Genomic DNA, 15827 nt, shown 5'->3' with positions numbered 1-15827 from the left:
CATCATGTCTCGCTCCATCCACCTTGCACCACAGACTGTCCAGGAGTTGGTGGATGCTTTAGTCCAGGTCTGGGAGGAGATCCCTCAGGAGACCATCCGCCACCTCATCAGGAGCATGCCCAGGCGTTGTAGGGAGGTCATACAGGCACGTGGAGGCCACACACACTACTGAGCCTCATTTTGACTTGTTTTAAGGACATTACATCAAAGTTGAATCAGCCTGTAGTGTGGTTTTCCACTTTAATTTTGAGTGTGACTCCAAATCCAGACCTCCATGGGTTGATAAATTGGATTTCCATTGATTATTTTTGTGTGATTTTGTTGTCAGCACATTCAACTATGTAAAGAAAAAAGTATTTAATAAGATTATTTCATTCATTCAGATCTAGGATGTGTTATTTTAGTGTTCCCTTTATTTTTTTGAGCAGTGTATATATATTATTTTTTTGTTTTATCAAAATGCATTATGGGGCAAAAAATGCCTTCTGCAACATGTGAATTTTCATGTGCCTTAATAATAACATATGTGTATTCCATCTGTAAATCAACTTAGCATTTTAATGTATTTCATGAACGTGTCTAAATGTCTAGATAATAGTGACCCGTCCACTTAGATAGATGTGGCTTTGGTTTATAGTATTTTATTTCACATGACCCGTCCATTTAGACCAAGCATCATTTAATATCTATTAAATATTTATATCTGGACACGTTTTAATGTTGATATTGCTAATATGCAAGTTAACATTTCACTTTAACGTTTACACCTTCTGTATTCTGTCCATGTGACAAATACAACGTAGATTTTACAGCGTGTGTTTACCAGAGACGGTAATGTGAACAAAAACAAGACCTGCACCAAAGTCAGATTCGGATAATGGCCAAAGACTAGATCAAGTGTATTTTTACCTGGAGTTTTTCCCTTATTGTAAGCTACTACTTTCACCACTTTATGTCTTGAAAACGTTGGTTGTTTACTACTCACTCTGTTTAGCACATGGCCTCAAATGAGAATCCATTAAAGAGATGGGTGAGACTAACGCTTTAGAGGGTGTGAACGACGCTGAATGGATGTAGACAGTAGCTGTAGCAAAACATATCAACTTTCAAATCAGAATTACATCCACGTTGTTTCTCGAATGCGGTGCACGATACACCATTCCCTAGCTCTGAGTCTCTACGAAAGTTAAATGTTGCTACATGGGCCTGAAATTCAGCTGGTGAGTCACGTATTCACAATGAAAAACACCTGACGGCCAGCTAGTATATTAATGTACTGTTGGACACAGTCTCACGGCCCTTTAGGTTAGTGGAGTCTCATACAGCATCAATATGCATACAGATGATTAAAACGTCTCTCTCCAGTCTTCTGTTGTCCAGTTACGACACTGTGATTTTTTACAAGTGTGACTTTTGAAAATATGTAATTAAAAAGGTAGGAGTCGTGGTAGCCTGGTAGACAGGTAGGTTAATGACACCAATTACACGGCTGATGCTGCGGAATGCCACGGAACACTACTGAACACCTTTGAGGAACGGTTAACGACCGGAAAAGGAGAGAAACCAAAACAACGGGGGTATAGTACAGGAGAATATTAATAAGGCTGGTGACATCACGGGAGAATGTCTTTGGAACAGAAAAAGTTGGCAAGCATGAAAAGACTAGAAGAAAACGCTGGTATTATAGGCTACATTCCTTAGTATTATAGATACAGCTGGTATTATAGGCTACATTCCTTAGTGTTATAGATACAGCTGGTATTATAGGCTACATTCCTTAGTATTATAGATACAGCTGGTATTATAGACTACATTCCTTAGTATTATAGATACAGCTGGTATTATAGACTACATTCCGTAGTATTATAGATACAGCTGGTATTATAGGCTACATTCCTTAGTATTATAGATACAGCTGGTATTATAGGCTACATTCCTTAGTGTTATAGATACAGCTGGTATTATAGGCTACATTCCTTAGTATTATAGATACAGCTGGTATTATAGACTACATTCCTTAGTATTATAGATACAGCTGGTATTATAGACTACATTCCGTAGTATTATAGATACAGCTGGTATTATAGGCTACATTCCTTAGTATTATAGATACAGCTGGTATTATAGGCTACATTCCTTAGTATTATAGATACAGCTGGTATTATAGGCTACATTCCTTAGTATTATAGATACAGCTGGTATTATAGACTACATTCCTTAGTATTATAGATACAGCTGGTATTATAGGCTACATTCCGTAGTATTATAGATACAGCTGGTATTATAGGCTACATTCCTTAGTATTATAGATACAGCTGGTATTATAGGCTACATTCCTTAGTATTATAGATACAGCTGGTATTATAGGCTACATTCCTTAGTATTATAGATACAGCTGGTATTATAGGCTACATTCCTTAGTATTATAGATACAGCTGGTATTATAGGCTACATTCCTTAGTAATATAGATACAGCTGGTATTATAGGCTACATTCCTTAGTATTATAGATACAGCTGGTATTATAGGCTACATTCCTTAGTATTATAGATACAGCTGGTATTATAGGCTACATTCCTTAGTATTATAGATACAGCTGGTATTATAGACTACATTCCTTAGTATTATAGATACAGCTGGTATTATAGGCTACATTCCTTAGTATTATAGATACAGCTGGTATTATAGGCTACATTCCTTAGTATTATAGATACAGCTGGTATTATAGACTACATTCCTTAGTATTACAGATACAGCTGGTATTATAGACTACATTCCTTAGTATTATAGATACAGCTGGTATTATAGACTACATTCCTTAGTATTATAGATACAGCTGGTATTATAGGCTACATTCCTTAGTATTATAGATACAGCTGGTATTATAGGCTACATTCCGTAGTATTATAGATACAGCTGGTATTATAGGCTACATTCCGTAGTATTATAGATACAGCTGGTATTATAGGCTACATTCCTTAGTATTATAGATACAGCTGGTATTATAGACTACATTCCTTAGTATTATAGATACAGCTGGTATTATAGACTACATTCCTTAGTATTATAGATACAGCTGGTATTATAGACTACATTCCTTAGTATTATAGATACAGCTGGTATTATAGGCTACATTCCTTAGTATTATAGATACAGCTGGTATTATAGACTACATTCCTTAGTATTATAGATACAGCTGGTATTATAGGCTACATTCCGTAGTATTATAGATACAACTGGTATTATAGGCTACATTCCTTAGTATTATAGATACAGCTGGTATTATAGGCTACATTCCTTAGTATTATAGATACAGCTGGTATTATAGGCTACATTCCTTAGTATTATAGATACAGCTGGTATTATAGGCTACATTCCTTAGTATTATAGATACAGCTGGTATTATAGACTACATTCCTTAGTATTATAGATACAGCTGGTATTATAGACTACATTCCTTAGTATTATAGATACAGCTGGTATTATAGGCTACATTCCTTAGTAGTATAGATACAGCTGGTATTATAGGCTACATTCCTTAGTATTATAGATACAGCTGGTATTATAGGCTACATTCCTTAGTATTATAGATACAGCTGGTATTATAGGCTACATTCCGTAGTATTATAGATACAGCTGGTATTATAGGCTACATTCCTTAGTATTATAGATACAGCTGGTATTATAGGCTACATTCCTTAGTATTACAGATACAGCTGGTATTATAGGCTACATTCCTTAGTATTATAGATACAGCTGGTATTATAGGCTACATTCCTTAGTATTATAGATAAACAGTATCTCTCTGTTCACTCAGTCAATAAAAGGACAGGAGGGAAACACCTCTGGAATAAATCAGGTTGTATCCCAAATGGCACCATAACTCCCTATATAGTGCACTACTTTAGACCAAGGTCCATAGGGAGCCATTTGTGACGCTCTCACCCTTTCCTTTCAGTGAAGGACAATACCAGCTCGTTAATAGGTAATGTATTAGCCCAGGGATATGAACAGCGGGTATTTGTTTTGGCCTAATGTTGGAATTAAACTGTTGACAGTACAATAGTCAAATGAATACATCATTGACTGGAAGGTCATTGCCGATGTGTTTCCATGACGATGGCTGTTTTAACGAGGCATTCAACAACAATATGGAGGTAAGTCAAACTAATAGTGTGTAGGAAAAAAAATAGGGAAATATGTCACAAACATACGCACACGTGTGTATCAGTAGTTAGATAGAGACTGTGCCCACCTTGCCACCCAGGTTGGCATCGACATGTCTTTGTGTCCTGAAGGCAGTGTCCCCTGTCAGGCCAACCACAGTCTGACAGGCAGTACGGGACATCACAGGCCTCGCCCTTCCAATTGGATTCACAGTCACAATAAACAGCACCTGTTGAGTTCCCAACGCGACACTCCCCTCGGCCTGAACAGTTGTTAGGACATGTATTCACCCTGGGGGAGGGGGGGAGAGGAGGGGGGGAGGGAAAGAGAGGAGGGGGGGGAGAGGAGGGGGGGAGGGAAGAGAGATGAGCGGGGGTGGGAGAGGAGGGGGGGAGAGGAGGGGGGGAGAGGAGGGGGGGAGGGAAGAGAGAGGAGGGGGGGGAGAGGAGGGGGGGAGGAGAAGGGGGGGAGGTGAAGGGGGGGTGGGGGGAGAGAGGAGAAGGGGGGAGGAAGAGAGAGGTGAAGGGGGGGAGGAGAAGGGGGGGTGGGGGAGAGAGAGGAGAGGGGGGAGAGGAGAGGGGGGGAAGAGGAGGGGGGGAAGAGGAGGGGGGGAGGAGGGGGGGAGAAGGGGGGGAGAAGGGGGTGGGGGGAGAGGAGAGGGGGGAGGATAAGGGGGGGTGGGGGAGAGAGAGGAGAGGGGGGAGAGGAGAGGGGGGGAAGAGGAGGGGGGGAAGAGGAGGGGGGGAGGAGGGGGGGAGAAGGGGGGGAGAAGGGGGGTGGGGGGGAGAGGAGAAGAGAAGGGGGGAGAGGTGAAGGGGGGAGAGGAGAAGGGGGGAGGAAGAGAGAGGTGAAGGGGGGTGGGGGGAGAGAGGAGAAGGGGGGGAGAGGTGAAGGGGGGAGGAAGAGAGAGGTGAAGGGGGGAGAGAGGAGAAGGGGGGGTGAAAGGGGGGAGGAAGAGAGAGGTGAAGGGGGGAGAGAGGAGAAGGGGGGGTGAAAGGGGGGAGGAGGGGTGGGGGGAGAGAGAGGTGAGGGGGGTGAAGGGGGGAGGGGGGAGGAAGAGAGAGGTGAAAGGGGGGAAAGAGAGAGAGATAAAAAAAAGACGAGGGGTAGGAGAGAGAACGATGGATGAGATTAGAAGGTACATAAATATACTCACTGACCGTTTCAAGTTTAATTCCGTATGCTAATGAAAAGACAAAGGGGTTTATAATATAAAACTCTACAAACATCAAATACTGCACAACGTAGAACAATTACAGCAATGAGGGATTGAAAGCTGGGATAAACTAGAGCAAACTCCTGAGAACGTAATACTTTGGAGCGAGACAGTCGACAAGAAGAGGTTTGAGGTTCTGTTTCATGTTGTTCGGGCAGCAGCAGCAGTCGTACAGTTTGATGTTTTGGCTCTGGGCTCTTTGAAACATCACAGAGACAAAAACAGACCCGAGGCACTTTCTTTTATCCGTTTTCTCAGCACAACTTGAGTCGTATCATCATTGGCGACGGGGGCAAGTACCCATACAGAACTCTGGGTAGTTTGTGTCGTGCCCTTCAAAGATGTTTGGGGGTCAAGGCTAACAAGCCTGGTTAACTAGCCTGGTTAACAAGCATGGTTAACAAGCCTGGTTAACAAGCCTGGTTAACTAGCCTGGTTAACTAGCCGGGTTAACTAGCCGGGTTAACAAGCCTGGTTAACTAGCCTGGTTAACTACCCTGGTTAACTAGCCTGGTTAACTAGCCTGGTTAACTAGCCGGGTTAACAAGCCTGGTTAACTAGCCGGGTTAACAAGCCTGGTTAACTACCCTGGTTAACTAGCCTGGTTAACTAGCCTGGTTAACTAGCCGGGTTAACAAGCCTGGTTAACTAGCCGGGTTAACAAGCCTGGTTAACTAGCCTGGTTAACTACCCTGGTTAACTAGCCTGGTTAACTAGCCTGGTTAACAAGCCTGGTTAACTAGCCTGGTTAACAAGCCTGGTTAACTAGCCTGGTTAACTAGCCTGGTTAACAAGCCTGGTTAACTAGCCTGGTTAACAAGCCTGGTTAACTAGCCTGGTTAACTAGGCTGGTTAACTAGCCTGGTAACTAACTTTGCTCTCTCTTCCTGCTACTTCCATTTATATTTAGCAATCCAGTTTACAAAACAAAGTGGCACTTTTCCTCTTTTGGTAAAGAGCTACTGTAGCTACTGGCTGGCCATGTTACTAAGAAGAGGCCCTACGAGGCCAGGTTCCCCTGTTACTAAGAAGAGGCCCTACGAGGCCAGGTTCCCCTGTTACTAAGAAGAGGCCAGATTCCCATGTTACTAAGAAGAGGCCCTACGAGGCCAAGTTCCCCTGTTACTAAGAAGAGGCCCTACGAGGCCAGACTCACCTGTTACTAAGAAGAGGCCCTACGAGGCCAGACTCACCTGTTACTAAGAAGAGGCCCTACGAGGCCAGGTTCCCCTGTTACTAAGAAGAGGCCCTACGAGGCCAGACTCACCTGTTACTAAGAAGAGGCCCTACGAGGCCAGGTTCCCCTGTTACTAAGAAGAGGCCCTACGAGGCCAGATTCCCCTGTTACTAAGAAAAGGCCCTGCGAGGCCAGATTCCCCTGTTACTAAGAAGAGGCCAGGTTCCCCTGTTACTAAGAAGAGGCCAGGTTCCCCTGTTACTAAGAAGAGGCCCTACGAGGCCAGGTTCCCCTGTTACTAAGAAGAGGCCCTACGAGGCCAGGTTCCCCTGTTACTAAGAAGAGGCCCTACGAGGCCAGATTCCCATGTTACTAAGAAGAGGCCCTACGAGGCCAGGTTCCCCTGTTACTAAGAAGAGGCCCTACGAGGCCAGATTCCCCTGTTACTAAGAAGAGGCCAGGTTCCCCTGTTACTAAGAAGAGGCCCTACGAGGCCAGACTCACCTGTTACTAAGAAGAGGCCAGGTTCCCATGTTACTAAGAAGAGGCCAGATTCCCCTGTTACTTAGAAGAGGCCCTACGAGGCCAGATTCCCCTGTTACTAAGAAGAGGCCAGATTCCCCTGTTACTAAGAAGAGGCCCTACGAGGCCAGGTTCCCCTGTTACTAAGAAGAGGCCCTACGAGGCCAGGTTCACCTGTTACTTAGAAGAGGCCCTACGAGGCCAGGTTCCCCTGTTACTAAGAAGAGGCCCTACGAGGCCAGACTCACCTGTTACTAAGAAGAGGACCTACGAGGCCAGACTCACCTGTTACTAAGAAGAGGCCCTACGAGGCCAGATTCCCATGTTACTAAGAAGAGGCCCTACGAGGCCAGACTCACCTGTTACTAAGAAGAGGCCCTACGAGGCCAAACTGAATGAGATGTTAAACACGGTTAGGTTATAAGCTCAGGGATTAGAGGTCAGGGCTAAAAGGGTTACCTGTATGAAACATTGAACACTGGTTATAGGGTCAGGGATAAAGGGTTAGAGGTTAAGGGTTAGAGGTTAAGGGTTAGAGGTTATGGGTCAGAGGTTAAGGGTTGGGGGATAAGGGTCAGAGGTTAAGGGTCAGAGGGTAAGGGTTAGAAGTTAAGGGTCAGAGGTTAAGGGTCAGAGGTTTATTAAGGGGTAAGGGTCAGAGGTTAAGGGTTAGAGGACAGGGGTTAAGGGTCAGAGGTTAAGGGTCAGAGGTTAAGGGTTAGAGGTTAAGGGTTAGAGGTTAAGGGTCAGAGGTTAAGGGTAAGAGGTTAAGGGTTAGAGGTTAAGGGTTAGAGGTTTAGGGTCAGAGGTTAAGGGTTAGAGGTTAAGGGTCAGAGGTTAAGGGTTATAGGTCAGGGGTTAAAGGTTAGAGGACAGGGGTTAAAGGTTACCTATATGAGATGTTGAAGCCGGTCAGGTTATAAGCAGCGTCGCTGAAGAAGTGGAGGAGGGCATAACCAGACTGTGACACCACTTCCGGAACCGTCTCGTTGCCGTAGCGCTCAGGAACTATCAACCCACTGCAACAAGGACGGACAACACCCATCAGAACCCTACATCATTCATCTCCTGTAGCAACAACACGCAGGTTAATAAAAGGTTCAATTCAAAACAGGTTGTAAAAGTTGATAAAACAGTTCACAGTATATGCAACACATTTAGACCTCACAGAGGAGTGGATGTCTAGTCCCGTGTGGCTCAGTTGGTAGAGCATGGGGTTTGCAACGCCAGGGTTGTGGGTTCGATTCCCACGGGGGACCAGTACGGAAGAAAATAATGTATGAAATGTATGCATTCACTACTGTAAGTTGCTCTGGATAAGAGTGTCTGCTAAATTACTAAAATGTAAATGTAATGTCTACGATCATGACCCTGACAGGCCTCTAACAGTCAATTCTTAGGTATCAAACTCCTGGTTTACCCCAGATGAACAGGTCATGACTGAGGACTCTCCCTTCCCTGCACATCTCTCACACCACAGTGCAATATTACAGAGTTCAGGTCTGCTGAAACTTCTGGTGCATTATCTCAGCAGACACATACCTACTGCTGTTTTCCACTTCACATTGTGTTTTGGATGTTTTTGGACTACTACCAACCTACACTCTACTTGGTTTAGCCGAGCTGGATGTACTCTTTCTCTCCCGCGGCCCGGTGATGAGCTTGCCTCCCTGCAGGCTTTCCACTTTCCACCAGCCTGTACTGGGACACTTTCCACCAGCCTGTACTGGGACACTTTCCACTTTCCACCAGCCTGTACTGGGACACTTTCCACCAGCCTGTACTGGGACACTTTCCACCAGCCTGTACTGGGACACTTTCCACCAGCCTGTACTGGGACACTTTCCACCAGCCTGTACTGGGACACTTTCCACCAGCCTGTACTGGGACACTTTCCACCAGCCTGTACTGGGACACTTTCCACCAGCCTGTACTGGGACACTTTCCACCAGCCTGTACTGGGACACTTTCCACCAGCCTGTACTGGGACACTTTCCACCAGCCTGTACTGGGACACTACATGGGCCCAGTATTTAAACGCATTGAGTAAGTCACCACTCTCTCCTTGCTGTTGTTATGCCTTGGTTGTGTTTATTGTGGATTCTAGTGCTGGCTGGGTTCTAGTCTGTGGTTGTGTTTATTGTGGGTTCTAGTGATGGCTGGGTTCTAGTCTGTGGTTGTGTTTATTGTGGGTGTTGGTGCTGGCTGGGTTCTAGTCTGTGGTTGTGTTTATTGTGGGTTCTAGTGCTGGCAGGGTTCTAGTCTGTGGTTGTGTTTATTGTGGGTCCTAGTGCTGGCTGGGTTCTAGTCTGTGGTTGTGTTTATTGTGGGTTCTAGTGCTGGCTGGGTTCTAGTCTGTGGTTGTGTTTATTGTGGGTGTTAGTGCTGGCTGGGTTCTAGTCTGTGGTTGTGTTTATTGTGGGTGTTAGTGCTGGCTGGGTTCTAGTCTGTGGTTGTGTTTATTGTGGGTTCTAGTGCTGGCTGGGTTCTAGTCTGTGGTTGTGTTTATTGTGGGTCCTAGTGCTGGCTGGGTTCTAGTCTGTGGTTGTGTTTATTGTGGGTGTTAGTGCTGGCTGGGTTCTAGTCTGTGGTTGTGTTTATTGTGGGTCCTAGTGCAGGCTGGGTTCTAGTCTGTGGTTGGGTTTATTGTGGGTCCTAGTGCTGGCTGGGTTCTAGTCTGTGGTTGGGTTTATTGTGGGTTCTAGTGTTGGCTGGGTTCTAGTCTGTGGTTGGGTTTATTGTGGGTCCTAGTGCTGGCTGGGTTCTAGTCTGTGGTTGGGTTTATTGTGGGTCCTAGTGCTGGCTGGGTTCTAGGCTGTGGTTGTGTTTATTGTGGGTCCTAGTGCTGGCTGGGTTCTAGTCTGTGGTTGGGTTTATTGTGGGTCCTAGTGCTGGCTGGGTTCTAGTCTGTGGTTGGATTTATTGTGGGTCCTAGTGCTGGCTGGGTTCTAGTCTGTGGTTGTGTTTATTGTGGGTCCTAGTGCTGGCTGGGTTCTAGTCTGTGGTTGGGTTTATTGTGGGTCCTAGTGCTGGCTGGGTTCTAGGCTGTGGTTGTGTTTATTGTGGGTCCTAGTGCTGGCTAGTTTGGTCAGGACGTGGCAGGGGGTGTTTGTTTAGAGTGTTTCAGGGTTTGTTGGGCTATGTTCTTATGTAAGAGGGGTGTTTGTTTTATGTGTTTCGGGGTTTGTGGTTAATGTTCTATGTTAGTATATTTCTATGTTCCTTCTAGTCTTTCTATTTCTTTGTTGAGTTAATGGAGTTGACCTTCAATTGGAAGCAGCTGCTCCTCGTTGCGTCTAATTGAAGGTCCTATTTAAGAGGGGTGTGTTTTCTATGGGATTTTGTGGGTAGTTGTTTCTTGTTTAGCTGTGTGCCTGACAAGACTGTTATCGTCATTGTTTTTGTATACGTGTGTTTTGTTTAGGTTTTTCCTTCTTTCTGCCTATTAAAAAAGAAGATGAGTATACACATTCCCACTGCGTTTTGGTCTGATCCTTACGAAACCCGTGACAATCTACCAAGAGAGTTCTCATCTATATTATTCATAGCCGTCTATTTACCACCACAGACCGATGCTGGTACTAAGACCACACTCAACCAACTGTATACGGCCATAAGCAAACCAGAACATGCTCATCCAGAAGGGGCGCTCCTAGTGGCCGGGGACTGTAATGCAGGCAAACTTAAATGCATTTTACCTCATTTCTACCAGCATGTTAAATATGCAACCAGAGGGGAAAAAATCAACTCTAGACCACCTTTACTCCACACACAGAGATGCATACAAAGCTCTCCCTCGCCCTCCATTTGGCAAATCTGACCATAATTCTATCCTCCTGATTCCTGCTTACAAGCAAAAACTAAAGCAGGAAGTACCAGTGACTCGCTCAATACGGAAGTTGTCAGATGACGCGGATGCTACGCTACAGGACTGTTTTGCTGCACAGACTGGAATATGTTCCGGGATTCATCCAATGGCATTGAGGAGTACACCACCTCAGTCTCCGGCTTCATCAATAAGTGCATTGACGACGTCGTGCCCACAGTGACCGTACGTACATATCCCAACCAGAAGCCACAGGCAACATCCACATCAAGCTAAAGGCTAGAGCTTCCGCTTTCAGTAAGCGGGACACCAATCCAGACGCTTATAAGAAATCCCGCTAAACCCTCAGAAGAACAATCAAACAGCCAAAGTGTCAATACAGGACTAAGATTGAATCCTACTACACAGGCTCTGACGCTCGTCGGATGTGGCAGGGCTTGCAAACTATTATGGACTACAAAGGGAAACCCAGCCGCGAACTGCCCAGTGATGCATGCCTAACAGATGGGCTAAATGCTTTTTATGCATTGAAGCACGCATGAGAGCACCAGTTGTTCCAGATGATGTGAGCAAGACCGTTAACCTCACTAGGGTAGGGGGCACTAGTCGGAATTTTGGATGAAAAGCGTGCCCAAAGTAAACTGCCTGCTACTCAGGTCCAGAAGCTAGGATATGCATATAATTGGTAGATTTGGATAGAAAACACTCTAACACTCTTGTTTCCAAAACTGTTAAAATAATGTCTGTGCGTATAACAGAACTGATATGGCAGGCAAAAACCTGAGAAAAATCCATCCAGGAAGTGCTATTATTTTGAAATGCCTGTTTTTCCATTGAAAGCCTATCCACCATACAAAGACTTATGACCCAGTTCACGATCCCTATGGCTTCCACTACATGTAGCCAGTCTTTAGGCATTGTTTCAGGCTTTTACTCTGCAAAATGAGGGAGAAACACCACTTTCAATTACATTTCCAGACATGAGTCCAGCGCGTGACCGGGAGCGCGCCTTTCTTGTTTCTCCTTTTCTATTGACAAAGCTATTGTCCGGTTGAAATATGATCGAATATTTATGCAAAAAACAACTTGAAGATTGATTATAAACATCGTTTGACATGTTTCTACAAACTTTTATGGTACTTTTTAGATTTTCCGTCTGCCTGCTGTGACTGCGCTTTGTTCCAATGAATTACTGAACAAAACGCACCAACAAAACTGAGGTTTTTGGATATAAAGAGGGACTTGATCGAAAAAAACAAACATTTATTGGGTAACTGGGAGACTTGTGAGTGTAACCATATGAAGATCATCAAAGGTAAGTGATTCATTTTATCGCTATTCCTGACTTTTGTTACTCCTCTACTCGGCTGGTTACTGTTTGTAATGATTTGTCTACTGGGCGCTGTCCTCAGATAATCACATGGTTTGCTTTCACCGTAAAGCCTTTTTGAAATCTGACACAGCGGTTGGATTAACAAGAAGTTAATCTTTAAACCCATGTTTAACACTTGTATGTTTCATTAATTTTTATAATGAGTAGAAAGGTTAAACCTAGAGAGGTTTAACAGGTCAACGTTCACAAGGCCACGGGATCAGACGGATTACCAGGACGTGTAATCAGAGCACGTGCGGAGCAACTGGCTTTTATTCTCGCTTCGAGACAAGTAACACTGACGCATGCACGAGAGCACCAGCTATTCTGGATGACTGTGTGATAACACTCTCGGTAGCTGATGTGAGCAACACCTTTAAACAGCTCAATATTCACAAAGCCGCGGGGCCAGACGGATTACCAGGATGTGTTCTCAAAGCATGCGCGGACCAACTGGTAAGTGTCTTCACTAACATTTTCAACCTCTCCATGACCGAGTCTGAAATACCTACATGTTTCAAGCAGTCCATCATAGTCCCTGTGCCCAAGAAAGCGAAGGTAATCTGACTAAATGACTATCGCCCCGTAACATTCACGTCAGTCCATGAAGTGCTTTGAAAGGCTGGTCATGGCTCACATCAACACCATCATCCGAGAAACTACATGACTACCACCCCAACAGATCCACAGATGATGCAATCTCAATCGCACTCCACACTGCCCTTTCCCACCTGGAAAAAAGGAACACCTATGTGAGAATGCTGTTCATTGACTACAGCTCAGCGTTCAACACCATAGTTCCCTCAAAGCTCATCAATAAGCTAAGGACTCTGGGACTAATCACCTCCCTCTGCAACTGGATCCTGGACTTCCTGACGGGCCGCACCCAGGTGGTAAGGACAGCCAACAACACATCTGCCACGCTGATCCTCAACATGGGGGCCCCTCTGGGGTGTGTGCTTAGTCCCCTCCTGTACCTGTTAACTCATGACTGCACGGCCAGGCACAACTCCAACACCATCATTAAGTTTGCTAATGACACAACGGTGGTAGGCCTGATCACCGACAATGATGAGACGGCCTATAGGGAGGAGGTCAGAGACCTGGCAGTGTGGTGCCAGGACAACAACCTCTCCCTCAACGTGAGTAAGACAAAGGAGTTGATCGTGGACTACAGGAACAGGCCCCCATTCTCATCGACGGGGCTGAAGTGGAGCAGGTTGAGAGCTTCAACTTCCTTGGTGTCCACATCACCAACAAACTAACATGGTCCAAACACACCAAGACAGTCGTGAACAGGGCACGACAACACCTATTCCCCCTCAGGAGACTGAAAAGACTTGGCATGGGTCCTCAGATCCTCAAAAAGTTCTACAGCTGCACCATCGAGAGCATCCTGACCGGTTGCATCACCACCTGGTATGGCAACCGCTCGGCATCTGACCGTAAGGTACTACAGAGGGTAGTGTGTACGGCCCAGTACATCACTGGGGCCAACCTTCCTGCCATCTATGACCTCTACACCAGGTGGGAGAACAAAAACACAAGTAGTCCGCATGCTTAAACAATGAATGGAGGACGCTTTTCCCACAGTTCATTTTCATGCCAGCCAGGTCGGCTACTCCTGTTGTAAAGAGAAGCAATGTGGTTAATATCAGGAAAGTTGAGAAAATAAATATAGTAGTCTATAGAAAGCTGATGGGATCCTCCTCTTTTTAATAGAGGCCATCAATATAGTATGGGGATCTTAATAAATACCAAATGGGTGTCCGTTGTTTTCAGAGTATCACAGCTGTTTGACACTGAAAAGCACTATAGGTATATGTCACGCCCTGGCCATAGAGAGGGGTTTTTGTTCTCTATTTTGGTTAGGCCAGGGTGTGACTAGGGTGGGCGTTCTATGTTCCTTTTTCTATGTTTTTGTATTTCTTTGTTTTGGGGCCAGTATGGTTCCTAATCAGAGGCAGCTGTCTATCGTTGTCTCTGATTAGGAATCATACTTAGGCAGCCTTTTCCCCACCTGTGCTTTGTGGGATCTTGTGTTTGTGTAGCTGCCTGTGAGCAGCCCAGAATGTCACGCTTCGTTTTCGTCTGTATTGTTTTGGTGAGTTTCATATTTATTAAACATATGGAACTCCTAAGCATGCTGCGCCTTGGTCTACTCCTTTTGACGATCGTGACAGTATACTTCTAGCTAGACCATAGACTGCTGCTTATGTATCTGCTTATATATATGAACAGTTGCATTTTTTTTTTTAAATACCCGGCTTGATAAATTAGTAGGCTAATTCCCCAGCCAAGCAAATACAGCTAATAGAGTCATTTTGGTTGTGAAGTGCATTAGCAAAAAGCGTTGTCCTTTCTTTAGAACAAAATGCAATTTACCACTTGGCTGTTTATTATATCAACCTGTCACAGGCCAACACCACTTCATAAGATTGACTGCTGCAGTTGTTAGAGATGTCCAGTTTGTAGCTGGACATGCAGCATAGATACGATCATGGGCAAAAGTTTTGAGAATGACACAAATACACATCGACCAAGATATTCTGTAATGATGTCGGTGTGTAATTGCTTGTGTTAGAAATACAAAAATGACCAAATACAAACCTTGTTATAGTTTGATGAGCAAGTATTCTTACATGATCTGTATCATAATATTGACAGAGTACGTCTGATTCCCGATGTTGACACTGCATGAGACTATTTTTATATGAAATCTGTGTGGATTTGTGATCAGCATGCCCCTGTGAAGAAATGTAGAATCAGTGGAAGAGACAATAAGATGACTTGGCAGAATGAATTAGAAAGAGAAATATATCTTGGGGCTCAAGCTAGACATACAAATGTTCCTGTTGACTGGGCCTCCTTCAGAGTGCTAAGAAACAAATGTACAGGATTGATCAGGAAGTCCAAATCGGATGACTATTTAAATACAGTCAAAGAGAACCTAAAACAATCCTACCAAGTTCTGGAAGCTAATCAAATCAGATTACTATTTAAATACAGTCACAGAGAACCTAAAACAACCCGACCAAGTTCTGGAAGCTAATCAAATCAGATTACTATTTAAATGCAGTCACAGAGAACCTAAAACAACCCTACCAAGTTCTGGAAGCTAATCAGATTACTATTTAAATGCAGTCACAGAGAACCTAAAACAACCCTACCAAGTTCTGGAAGCTAATCAGATTACTATTTAAATGCAGTCACAGAGAACCTAAAACAACCCGACCAAGTTCTGGAAGCTAATCAAATCAGTGGCAGGTTTTAATGTCCCCTCTGGCCTTCCTGACCATTTAATGATGGATTCGACTGAAGTGAAGGATAAAGCCCATATTGTAGGAGTTAACAAGCACTTCATATCTGCTGGTTCAGTTTTTGATAATGGTGGGGCCCAGGTCTCTAATGTAAAGCTCTGTTACAGTCAACTATGATATAGGCCCTCATGTCAACCTTTTTAACTTTGAGCCTGTTTCTTATGCTGATGTCTATAAACTCTCTATCCTGGACAAAGTCTATGAATCCCTAGTGAACTCCCTCTATCC

The 15827-nt window shown here is 44.5% G+C and overlaps 1 protein-coding gene across 7 annotated transcripts in view; it reads right to left on the bottom strand.

The window, feature by feature from the left end:
- Positions 1-15827, bottom strand: part of LOC115161816 (attractin) — a 254934-nt gene that overhangs the window by 205609 nt on the left and 33498 nt on the right. For all 7 annotated transcript variants that reach the window (XM_029712598.1, XM_029712600.1, XM_029712599.1 and 4 more), the window contains exons 4-5: positions 7972-8100; positions 4255-4457 (exon numbers count right to left, since the gene is read on the bottom strand). In XM_029712598.1, coding sequence (XP_029568458.1) covers positions 4255-4457; positions 7972-8100 — 332 coding nt within the window. The remainder of the gene's footprint in view (positions 1-4254; positions 4458-7971; positions 8101-15827) is intronic.

Source organism: Salmo trutta, chromosome 25, assembly GCF_901001165.1.
Source record: "Salmo trutta chromosome 25, fSalTru1.1, whole genome shotgun sequence".
Classification (NCBI taxonomy): domain Eukaryota; kingdom Metazoa; phylum Chordata; class Actinopteri; order Salmoniformes; family Salmonidae; genus Salmo; species Salmo trutta.
The sequence above is the reverse complement of the archived record's forward strand: the minus strand, read 5'-3'. Positions and strand labels throughout refer to the sequence as shown.